Here is a 12737-nt window from a genome sequence, read left to right as displayed (position 1 = left end):
AAAATACTGAAGGAAAGATAAGTTAATATGAAAAGTACAAACTAGTTTTGAAAGCTTAAACTGAGGTGTCAACTTTTGCTTTTCCTAATACCCAGTGTTATACAATACTGTAGAATAGTGATGTAGAACAGCTCCCATTAACTTTGGCTGCATGTACAAATGTTCAGTGTTTCTGCTAGTAAGGCCTGCTCTCAAGACAGTCAAAAGGAGAATGAAAAAAATACAATTATTGACCATGGTGAAAGTCTCCATAAATAACTCCCCTAGTCTCTTCCCAGGCAAAGAGGGACTGTGAAACTGTGAAAGGCAGCAGTTCTCCACATCATTCAGCAGCGTTAAATTGGGAAGTCAGCCTTTCCCTTCCTGTGATCTGCTGCAGAGCTATCTGTGAATAAACAGAGGTTCTGCAATACGTGTCATCAGTCACTGTGGAACTGTAACTTATCCTTTGAGTTGGCTGAAAATATAGAACAGTTGAAAGTCATGAATTCTGTGCATCAAGTGCTACACCTGCTTGTAATGAAAGACAGCAGAGCATTAACATACCCACACTGCAGGCATGTGAGTTTTTTCATTATATATACTTTGAACGTTTGACTGATGATTTCTTAATATAGTTGTCACGTTCTACCTTTTTTGAAAATGTATTTTTCCTTGAATTTTAAAGCAATAATCTTCTTGCCTGTTAAGGTTTGCTCTTCTCTCTAGTCCTTCCTCTCATATTTCCAGTAGCCTTCCCAACCCCTGTCAGTCACTCCCTTTCTGCCTGGTTGTATATAACCCAAACCTATCACAACCCTTTTGCCTCTCTCCTCTCCAAAGTTTTGCCTTTTAGAAGCCTGTATTAGAACCTTGCAGCTACCCTTTGCAATGTGTGAACCCACAAGACTGGTCATTAGAAAGCCTAAGACAGTAGCACTACCTGTGCCACATGCTCAGAGGATCTTTGAAGATGTTCAGGAAAGGTGGTGATTTCAGAGAATCTGAAGAGGTTCCAGTAGTGGAAGGTGTTGACATATGGCAATGATGCTCCATCCATTTCCAAAGTATGTGCTGCAGAGTGAGCCAGGGCTGGCTGGTGCTGGTGAGAAATACCTTCTTGTATGGGAAAACCCAATTCACAGCTGCCTTGTGCACAGCTGAGCCCCCTCAAGCTCACCTCCTGTGCCTGGAGTGGGATGGCTGAACACATCCCTCACAGCTGAGCTCCATCCATCTCTTGTGTGCCCACAACACACAGACTTTGACTGGCACCAGCACCTCAAAGGTGAGAAGTAGAAGCCTGCATTTGATTTGATACTCCACTACAGGAAGCAAATGAAGTAGAGCACAGAAAAGTAGTGCTGTCTTCAGTGAACATCACTAAAAAGAACTGCTGCAGTGTTCTCAACTATCTGGAGCTGCTTGAAAAGAGCTGAGACACAAAGAAGGCTGTGTTCTCTGTAGCAGCTCAGAGTAGTGAATGCAGCTATAACTAAGACTGGATCTCTTTATGTTGGGATATGGCAGAGACCAGGAGACAAAATCAGTTATATTGGTAATGAATAATGATTTTCTACCATCACTGAAAACAAAGACTTTCTCTCTCCACTCAATGTTCAATGTAATTTATCAAGAGACATTATCCTTATCACACGAAAGTTGTATGAAGTTGTATGAAGCAATTTCTGCTGATACATGCCAAGTGAACTAAGTATATATAACTCATACAGTTCTGCAACATCCCAGCTTCCTGTTAATCCTCTGGATGAATCACACACACTTCAGTACCAATGACACCCAGACACAACATGTTTCCATACATATTCTTTATCACCTGTAACCACACCTCTGTTAGAATGTGGCTCACATACAGATGAGGTCAGAAGGCTGAATGAGAACCACAGACTGAAGTTGAATGTGAGTAAAATAAATGTGGGCTGAGGTAAACAGTTTAAAGTGTTTGCATCACTGTGTCACCTTACTTGGATATTTCAGCCTGTAAATATGGAGTGCCCCTGGATTCTGGGTTAATGCCAAACCCCCATAAAGCAGAGTCTGTATCATGCTTGCTATAGTCACCACCTGGCTTGAGAGTCTGTCCCAAGCTCTAAATCTGGATCATGTCAAGTCTATGATTACTGCTTCAAATGAGCTGTCGATTTGAGCTTACCAAGGAATAGATTTGTTAAGCAACAACAACAGCCAGGCCTGATGAGTTCAGGGTAGGTTTCTATAGCATCAATCTCACACCTCCATGTTTTGGAATGGAAAAGATTTCATCCCTTGTGAGAAGCTAAGCATTCATCAGTACAAAAATCTACTCAAATGCTGCTGGTTATGTGTTATCCCAGAAAGCATTCTCCATTACTGTCAGGAACGAATCAGTTAAGCACTGGAAACAATACACCAAATATCTGCCTGACATTGGATGAACAGGTAGCCTCTCCCTCTTCCCTATGCTTTTGTTCAGACAATGCTTTGGACAGATAATGCCATCTTAGCTAATTTGTGAGCTTTTGAGATGAAACTCAGTTGGTAGAGAAGAGCACTTAAAAATTCAATTTAAACCTACGCTATGCAAGATCCAAATTAACATGGACTGACAAGCCAGCTCTCTCTGCCTCAGCCCCCTTTTGCTGCAAGAACTACCCTGAATGTGAAAGAAGAGAGACAGACCCAACTGCTGCAGTACATCAGATCACCTTTTCCTTCCAAGATGTGTAAGGTTAACATTACTTCTTGTGCCACCACGTTTTATAGATAATCACTACAAAATGCCATATGATGGCATTAGTTTTTCTCAGCCACTTCTGAACAAAACAGCTATTTACCACATAAATACAATGTGCATTTTCAGCTTCCAGCATTAAACGGCATCACATTGTGAGCATTTAATCAAACCTATCCACTTCAACACATTCCATTTCTAATAAACTTTAGATGTGAGTTGAGGTAATTTTTGGATGTTAACTACCACGCTAATTACACATGTAATCAAATTAACCAGTTAAAAAATATTCACTCTAATCAAACCAGTCTAACAGGGTAATAGTGTCAGAACTGAAAAATATACAGACATGCAAAGTTTCCAAACTACTGCTCCAGCCACTACCCGTATTCCTTTTAAGGCTGGCATGGGTTTTCACAAATAAATCTGCTGAGTCAATGATAGCTTGAGAAAAACACACTTAGGTATGACCTCTTTAATTATGCTTCACCCAGTGATGAAGAGTAGCTTTTTTCCCACCTTTCCTGTTGTAACAAGCATTATGAGGTTTGACTATAAAAGTGGACATACAGAGACACTTCTACAACACACCCAACACAGCAGGTCCGTAAGGAAGAAGTTATCAGAATTCTTTCAACTTTAGACTGTATGCCCAAACAACATGACCTTTAACATATGAAAAATGGAAACTATCAGAAGAGCAAAACTGATTCAGAAGAGAAGAACCTTGTAACCTCTAAGTCATCATTTCAGATATATCCAAGATTAGAGACTCTTATCTGATAAGGCTTTTAATTCTCTCTCTCTCAACTGATCAACAAAATCATCATTAGATCTGATACAGCTGCTGTTTTGATATACTACACCACTGCAATGTATAGTGGTGAAGAATTCATCCTCAAACTGAGAGAGAGCTCTCAGTTCAGAGTTTTATTCCAAGTACTGCGCAAATATGGAACATTACTGCTGTTCACCTCACATTTGTTCAGTAGGAAGATTTCAGTATTTGGGACTGTCATTATAAATCTGCATGTTTTTAACAGCATGAAATGTATTCCATTAAAAGCAGCTGTTTTGTGAGCAGAACACTAGAGAAGATTAGCTTCTACTTGACTGGTATCTACTGTCCTGCACCCTTATCAGAGTATCTACAGCTTGTCACTGTCCTCTATAAACTTTTTCCAAAAGCCCTCCAACCTCCCTCACAATTCCACACCTCCTCATAACTTCCTCCCTTTCACCCCTGTGCCTCAACCAGCATCTTCCACATCCCTAACCTCACCAGCCCACAGCACTGTATGACCCCTCTCACACTTTCTCCTAATTACTCTCAGAAGAGGAGACACTACCTGCTGCAGCTGGATCCAGATGCATGGAAGCACCTATGGACAAGCCAGTATGCACATTACAATTTGCCAGTCAACAAGTGAAACAGGAGACAGCTGTTTATCTTCTCCCCCAGAGAAGTATGCACTTATTTTGGCTTCCTCTCTTCCACCCATTCTGACCTTTGTGAAACTTCATAGAGCACTTAAAGAAACTTTGAGATGTCTATGCCACTGCCAAATTTGGCTGAAACCTACTAAAGCAGTTGCAATTGAACTGATAGAGTGATTACACAAGCTTTTTTTTCCTTTGGAGAGTAGGCTAAAATCCCATTAACAGTCTTCCTTATGTCATCCCGTCATTCCTATTCTTCATTTAAAAATAACAATTACATTCTACTGCATTAGCTTATGTAACCCACCCCTGAGACAAAGTAGTTGAAAATTTTCATTCTGTATTTATTAATTTATTTAGTTAGTTACCTATTAAGTATGTGTGCCTTTCTATACACTTGTCCATTTTAAAGTACTTCATGTTATGAAAAATAACATCAAGAACATCACTGAAACCAAACCAAATGCACTTCACTAATGAATATCTCCCAAAGTTTCTGGACTGGCATCATTGCATGCAAGAACTGAATTGCTTTTTCTCTAGCAAACTGTCAGCTGTTCTCATGGTTACGGTTCTAGGAATTTGGAATGACAGGTCACAGTTATGAAAATCAGTAGATTTATTTGGCATGTTTCTATCTCACAAATAGCATTCTCCTATAAAGAGGACAAGAGGCTGCTGTACATTACCATGGTGTTTATTCTCTGTGAAAACCACTCTTTGAAGTCTCTGTCCCAACAAAGAAGGTGCTAACCAGACTTCGTACTTCTTAAAACTGCTCATTCACAGAATGAAGACAAAAATATGTAACTCTTGTATCTTCTCCATTACTATAAAAGCACCACTGGTGTTTTCACTGCAAGATTCAGCTGTGTATATACCTCCCAGATGGCATGAAGCAAGGCTACAGAAGTATGTTTCCCATTTAAATGCAGGAATGTTAGCTTTTGCCATAGGGTAAAATCTATTCTGTCAATTGGCTATTTAAAAAATAACCAATATTTCTACTTTTAAGTTAACTGCCAAGAGTTACAAAGCTCCAAATATGGCATTAGGTGGTTTCCATTAGCACAGCTTTGCACAGTTGTTTTTCATTGAACCCCAAGTTGAACATACAGGACAGCAGCAGAATACGCTTCTCTCATACTTCCATCCCTTTGCTGTTGGAAGGGTTTTCTTTCAGGAAAGTCAGGACAGCCTAATTGCAAAGCCCCTGCTAATTACTGCAAAATGACATGAAAAACTTATGCAGAGAAACTGGAACACCACCCACTGAGCTTCTCTCAAAGGTGGGCCTGCCCAGATGCAACAGCACTTTGTCCCAGTGGAGCGGGGCTGGGACTGCTCTGTCATCATCAGCCATCGGCCCCACGATATTCACTGCCCCCACACGGGCTCCAACACTCCAGGGACGTGCCCACGTACTGTGCCCAAGAAGAAACAAAAATTTAACATCATCATCATGTGTCAATCCATCCAACCCCAAATGCTCTGTGAAACACTTAACTGAATCACCCATCCTCTTGGAGAGCTGTTTGCCAAGTGAACTACCAAGGAGAACTCCAATGAATACAGAGACAGCACTCCCAGGCATACCATCCGGGATTTAAGGCCTGAGAACTCCAGGGCAGCAAGCCCTGGACACAGAGGCTCCTGAGCTTCCCATTTCACACAGTCCTGCACAGGTAGCTTGAGAGCAACAGCATTTCAGACTCAGCTGGGTCTTGATCTCCAGGTTAACAGCAGAGAGACCTGGGAGGGCCTTCTTCAGCTTGGGTCTCAAGCTCCTGGGTCTCCAGATGGAAGCCTTGAAGCTCTGATAACAAGAACATTATCAGAACTTCCACTCCCACAGTTGAAGACCTGGGCAAGTTTCCAAGGTCCCTGGCAGGCACTGTGGAGCCTGGTAGGCTTGACAACCCAGCAGTTCTCTGAGCACTGGTCTGAGCCTAATCATAAGGTGCCAGACACCAAATTAACTTCTAATATTTTCAGAGAAAAGTCTCAGGGAATTCCCCAATAGAAGAGAAATTTTTAAATGTCATAATTTCCCGTGTATTAGAAAACAGTAACTTTGGTCCACCTCCGATTTCAGTTTCCCTCAGAAAAGTCTCTATGCTTGTGTTCCACTCTTAGAACAAGCCTTCACCTATTAAAATACAATGAAAACAATAAGCATAAACAAAATGCTCCAAATTGCCTCTAAACAAAATCTTCAAAATATAAAAACATTCCACAGGTTCCTAAAATTTGTCGTTCCTAAAATCAGCATTTCTAAAATTTGTAGTTATTTTCACTTGCATATTCCTACCTTGAACCCAAAGCCTTCCATTCTAAAACAAACATTCATCCTTCCTCAAGATTTGAGTTGAAAGGACACATCCTGTAAAGCTGAACCCCAAGAGGTTCAAAGCACAGACTCCAACTTTGGCATGGTGTGAAGTCACTGCTTTGCTGAAGAAACAAAGGCTGGACAGCATTGTCCAGTACCAAAAGACATCACAAGATGCCTCCAGGTAAGCAAACTACCAAAAGTGTGGCCACCTGAGATGAAGGAGAGAGCACCTGACCTCAGGAGAAACAGCAGATTCCAGGGATTTGAGCTCTTGGTGGGTAATGCAGAAAGGAAGGGATGAACCATGTAAGCAGTCACTGAGCAAGTGACTTTAATTTATTAGGTAGTGCCAGGAAGTTCTGCTGGTTTAGAGTCCTAGGTGCCAGTCCCTGCTCTGGTTTGACAACATGCCACAGAAGGGATAATGAGATAAAGAAAATCAGCCAGCATGCAAGCTCCTGCTGCAGAATTTGCCCCATCTTCCCCTGCACTGCAGGTATAGAAACACAACTCTGCCTTTTAAAACATCACATATTTTACCTGAGTTGAGGGAATACTTACTTTACTTTACCAAGGAAGCAATAAACAGTCCTGCAGCTGACTAAACTTTGGAACACTGCAAAAGCTTTTTCAAGAACTGAATTATTACAATACCATCAATGTTCTCATTTACCCACTCACCTAAACAAACAGGACAGTCTCTCAGAGTTTAAAACATTTATAATATGGATATTTTTAGTTTGTCTAAAAATCAATGTTAGAGATTTTCTTGTAATTAAAAAGTGACTAAAAAGACTTCCTAAAAGAAAGTAGTACCACTCACATGATACATGCATGTCAGACTACAGGAAGGATACACTCCCAATCATTTAGATTTCAATATTGTATTCAGTATCAATGACTTCAAAGATGCAGAAGCATAATCTTTGAGGCAGCACAGCTTTTCATCTGAATAATCAGTTTTGCTTCAGTCTATATTCACAGGGAGTTTAACCAGCTGCCACAATGCTATCTCAGAGTTCTCTTACTGCTGAAGCATCACCACTTAATTCTTGCTCCTCATTAACCACACATACTGCCATAGCAGGAACATTGAGTCAAATGATCCTATGGCCCTTCATTATCTTTAATTTCTGTTCTCCTGCTACTTTCACAAAATTGCATAGCAGGTGTTTTAGAAAAGAAAGCAAAACAACAGTAATTTCTTCCCCCTGCAAACCAGACTCTATCTCAGAATCAAAAGTACAAACTAAGTATGATTATTACAGGTTTCTTCATACTCAAAACGACAAAGTACAAAACCCTTTTGTGTTTTTCTCTTCCAAAATCAGGCCACAAGTTGATGCAAACAAAACCAATACTGTGCACAGCACTTTAGTTCCTGTACCATGTGTCCTCTAAAGTAGTAAACCCACAATTACCATGAGAAAAGTCCAGCTGGAGGTATCACCTACAAGTTGCATTACTTCCTCTTTATACCTTTTTAATCAAAGCATATGTTCTGCTTGAAAACAATTCAGCACCAATGAGTTGGCAGCAGAACAACAATTTAAGCAGCGGTATCAATGAAGGTGGGAGGGAGAATTCACTAAAGCTACATTTTTCAAGTACAAAAGCTTGAGAAGCACGCTATATGGAGCCAGGCAAATATACATCAAAGAAAACATGAAAAAGCAACTAACTATATGCCTTTAAAAGTGCACTTCATGGATGCAAGCTACCAAATTACGGAGGGGATTTACTGAGAAGAATGTGTTGCTGCCAGAATGGACAAAAGCATGCATTCCATCCATTCCAAGCTCCTCCCCATCTCCTGTCATGCTCACAGCAAGAAGCAGCTCAAAAATTGACAACTACAGACTCCAGGACTGAAAGAGACAAAAAATACCTGCTGGGAAATGCCTGAATTTTTTTTATTTTGAGCATCTGACACAGGAGACTGGAAAAAAAGAAAAAAAAACAACCCACTTAGGATCAAAAAACATCTCCCCGTATTCTTGGGACACAAAGTGCAATTCCACAGCAGAAAGAAACAGCGCACACCCGGCCGGGTTTTTGAGGAGCCCACGTGCAGAGGCGCTTTTCCAAAAGGCGCAGCAGCCCGTGCACGGCAGCGCACTGCTGCCGGCCCAGGACAGGAGTTTCCCGGAGTTTGGTCACGGAAACCTCACTCCAGGCGGGAGCATCTGTCGGCCCCAAGGAGCCCGGGACGGCCCGGGGAGCGGGCAGCGCGTCCCGGGCGAACCGCTCCGCCCGCGCCCCTACCTGGCTGGTGTCCTCGCCGTGCTCCAAGTGCACGATGCCCTGGCTCCTACACTCCGTGTCGCTCAGCACGTCGTCCTCCGAGTCCTCCAGGAGGGACGAGGAGCCGGTGGAGGAGACCGAGGAGTTGGACAGCCTGCGGGACTGCAGGTGCAGCGAGCTGCCCGTCCTCAGCCCGCCGCCCTCTGGCCGCGCCGGCCGCGGCTGCGGGCTGCCCTGCGCCTCCTCGCTCTCCTCGGTGGTGACGGTGAGCCGCGGGATGACGGGCGGCAGAACCCCGTTCGGGGGTCGGCAGCCCCGCTTCGGCCGGTCGGGCAGCTGACGGGCGGCGGCGGCGGCGACGGCGGCGCAGCGCGCCTCGAAGAGGGAGCAGAGCTCGCCCACGGTGAGCCGCTTGGCCCGGCTGAGCTCCGGGCTGCTGTGCAGCCCCGCGCGGGGCTCCATGGCGCGCTCGGCGCCGGGCGCCGGCCGAGCCGCGCTCCACGACCGGCGGCCGGAGGCGCGCATGGGGGAGCGCCGCGCTGCCGCCGCCGCCGCCGCCGGGAAAACTTCTTTGTGGCTCCGTCAGTCTCCCGCGGCTGCCCGGAGCCCGGCGGAGAGGCGCATCTCCAGCCCGCCCTGCCCGGGCAGCTCTGAGTCACCCGCGGCGACAGCCGGAGGCTGCTACCGTGCCCGCTGACCCGGCGCCAGGGCCATGGGGGCGCGCCGAGCCCGCCCGATCGCCCGCCCGCCGCCGCCGCCCCGCTCCGCCTCGGCGCTGAGGGGAGGAGCGAGCCGAGCCCGGCCGCGCCGCGGGAGCCCCTGCCCGCCCCTGCCCGCCCCTTCCCGCCGCCACCCCCACCCCCTTTTGGTTTCGCTTTCCCTGCGGCGGCCCCCGGGGAGCGGCCCGGGGGTGTCCCGGTGCCCGCCTTACCTCCGCCCGCCGCCCCCGGCCGGGCCGCGGCTCCCGGGCACGGCGGCTGCGCAGCGCGGCCCCGCAGCCCGGCCCCGCCGGGGACGCGGGAGCTGCCCTTTGACCCTGCCGGCATCTGCCCCGCTCAGGGCTGTGCGTGGCGGTCTGGGGTCCGTGTGTGACCATCCCCTCGGGCACCTCCGGGCCTCCGCGGCATCCCGGGGCGGCTGGGCTGTCACCAGCCCGCGGGGAGCGGCTGGCGGTGCGTGAGGGAGCGCGCGGTGCCAGGGGCTGCGGCGCTGCCCTCGCCTCGCTGCAGCGTCCCCGGCGGGCTGCGAGGGGCGTGGGGCAGGGACATGGGGCACGGGCGTGGGGCAGCGCCGTGGGACAGGGGCGTGGGACGGGGGCGGCCTCCCGGGAAACCCGAACCGTCTGTCAGTCAGCGCGTTCCCTGCTGAGCAGTGCTCAATCAGGTTGCCTTAAGCCGCCGGTTGCTGCGATACCCCAGCCCCCTTTACGAACGAATTTCAGCGTTTGACACCCCCTGCCTTGGTACTTCTTGCCTGCTTAACTCCCACTCTTTACCTAGAATGTAACCCGTGCTGGGATGCGGCATGTGTTGGAATTGTAGCTATTAAGACCTTTGGAACAGGAAAGGCGTTCTATCCGTAGGGTTACATCAGCTGAGATGATTACTAAAATTAATAATTTTGGAACCAAATGCTAAAGTCTTCAGCTGAGTTTTTGCTCATTTATCTCATTGTTTCCTTGTACTCTCCCATCTGTCTCTCACCATCTGCTCTCTCTTGCCTGGTGCTTGGGCTGGGAGCTCCACACTCAGCGCAGTCCCAGCCCGGGCCACGGCAGGCACTCCTCCCTCCGGTGATGCTATAAATGCTTTGTTAACTTGTTTTGTAATTCGGTCAGATTATTCGGCCGCAGCTGATTATCTTACAGCTTGATCTTGCAGGTTATCTCTGAAAAAGCCTGCTCCAAAAGGCACCACACAACATGCCTTCTCCTGAGGAGGCTGCTGTGCTTCTCACAGGGCCCACAGCTTGTGAATGCTCAGGAGCAGACAGAAAGGCAGCTGGGAAACTTCATAAATCATCATTCGTCTTTGGACACTTTTCTGGAACCAGGTGGTGCCTAGAACCCAGAATTTGGGCAGTAGGGATTTTCAGCTTAAATGGTGAAGCCTTGTGGTGAGTTTAGTTTTGTGTAGAAGCCATTGTGGGAGTTCTCCTAGGGTGCATGTTATGGAGGAGGCAGGGCTGACAGCTGCCGCCAAATTATGTGAAAGCACAACCTGTAAAGTGCTTTTTAAAGTGTAAAATGGTTGGCAGAGCAACTTTTCTGCAACAAGCAGTGAGAACACCAAAGCACCTGTAGAAGGGTATGCCTTCATGGTAGATTGTAATGGATTTTTGTTCTTCCTAAAAGAAGATAGTCCCTGCTTTTATTATTAATTTTGCAATGAGTTTCAAATTTCATGTAGCAGAAAGGCAGTCTCAAAACATGAAAATTGATTAGACCTAATATATACCTAGAGTCATAACAGTTCAATCAAAAGCATGATTTTATAATTGACGGTTTTATAAGAATACTCACAGTAATAAATGTATAGATAGAGCAGAAAATGCAGGGGGCAGTTTTAAATGGGTATTCAAGATTGTGCACACACACACATTGGATCCATGTAACTCTTTTACGTCACTGTGGCAGCTTCTGTCTGTAGATAAGCAAGCTGGAAAAATATATTTATTCACAGGAGAGGGGTTACGTGTGAGCTTTCACAGGGCAAACAGGAACCCTCCAGACGAGCCCTGCTGCATGTGGAAGGACATTTCAGTTTCCAGTCTCTTTTAGCAGTTGCTCTGTGTGCTGATTCTGCAGTTACAAGATTGTGTGGTCTATGATTAGGAAACCTTATTTAGGAAACCTTAACCTTGGCAACGGTTCTGGGACTACCAGCTCAGTTCAGTTATAGAATATAATTTTAAAGATTTTACTTTCAGCTAATGAAGATGGAAACAAAAGCACCCAATGCATTATCATTTTAATAAATACATATATAAAAATTGTCCTTTTATAATATTGATTAGTGATGATTGCTTGGATCAGGTTAGGTAGGTTTAATTGACTCCATTTATAGCACATCTGTTCTAGACAACTATTGATCTCTGAAGTTTGCATAAGATTTAACCCCAAATTTTTCAAAGCTACCCAGAAAATAAAGAAATTCTTCAGTCAGTATCACCACATTCCCTAGTAAGTGTACAGCTGTTTTAACAAATGGAATGGTACTCTGTGTCCTGACAAAGTGCTAGTGACTTGTACTTTTCACTTGTGAAATCCTGCATTCCTGACAGGACAGGGCTGCCTGCATCCACTGGTGATGCTTGCCAAGAGTTGGCTCTGATAAGAAAGATACAGATAAAAATGTGCCTGTTGTACAGATGGGTGGACTGATAGACAGTACATGAGTTGGCTGCATACAGTTAGTGACTGTATATACATATAACTAGTCAGGGGCAGGAGCAGGGAGCTTCAGATTTGCTCTGTGCTGCTCTAACTGCCAGATCACATTCCCACCTCCAGGGGTGAAACATTTTGCTTTTCACAGTCATTCTGGCTCATATCGGTGCTGCTGCGCACTGCCAGGGTTTCACATTTCACACACGCCTGCTACAAAAACAGCTTTCTGCCTTTATTTATATTGGCAAAAATAAAAGTCTATTCCATTCCCATGAAATCCCTTTCTAAACATTGTTATCATTAACATATTGCTTATTTCTACTTCCTTTCAGTTTGTGTTCCCATAGGGTGTCTAAGCCTCGACGATACAGAGGCAAAGATGCGACAGACATTTCTAAGTAGATTAGAAAGATTTCATGAAGACAACAGTTTAAATATGATCTAGAGGGGAGCTTTGGGTTTAACTTAGCTTTTGTAGTACATACATAATTGTTCACTGCCCACATGAGATTTCTTAGAGACCTTAGAGCATGACAGCTGAGAAACGCCACCTTCTTCAATTCTGTGCTGGGCATTCCCTCAGAACGCCTGAGAAACACTTGAGAGCTGTGATTCACAAG

General features: G+C 45.5%; 1 protein-coding gene across 3 annotated transcripts in view; it reads right to left on the bottom strand.

The window, feature by feature from the left end:
• ITPKA (inositol-trisphosphate 3-kinase A) overlaps positions 1–9466 on the bottom strand; it is a 74749-nt gene extending 65283 nt beyond the window's left edge. For all 3 annotated transcript variants that reach the window (XM_056493083.1, XM_056493081.1, XM_056493082.1), the window contains exon 1: positions 8751–9466. In XM_056493083.1, coding sequence (XP_056349058.1) covers positions 8751–9254 — 504 coding nt within the window. In that variant the 5' untranslated portion in view covers positions 9255–9466. The remainder of the gene's footprint in view (positions 1–8750) is intronic.
• Between the last annotated feature and the right edge of the window lie 3271 nt (positions 9467–12737).

This window comes from Oenanthe melanoleuca, chromosome 5 (genome assembly GCF_029582105.1).
Source record: "Oenanthe melanoleuca isolate GR-GAL-2019-014 chromosome 5, OMel1.0, whole genome shotgun sequence".
Taxonomy (NCBI): Eukaryota; Metazoa; Chordata; class Aves; order Passeriformes; family Muscicapidae; genus Oenanthe; species Oenanthe melanoleuca.
This window is presented reverse-complemented; position numbering and strand designations above follow the sequence as displayed.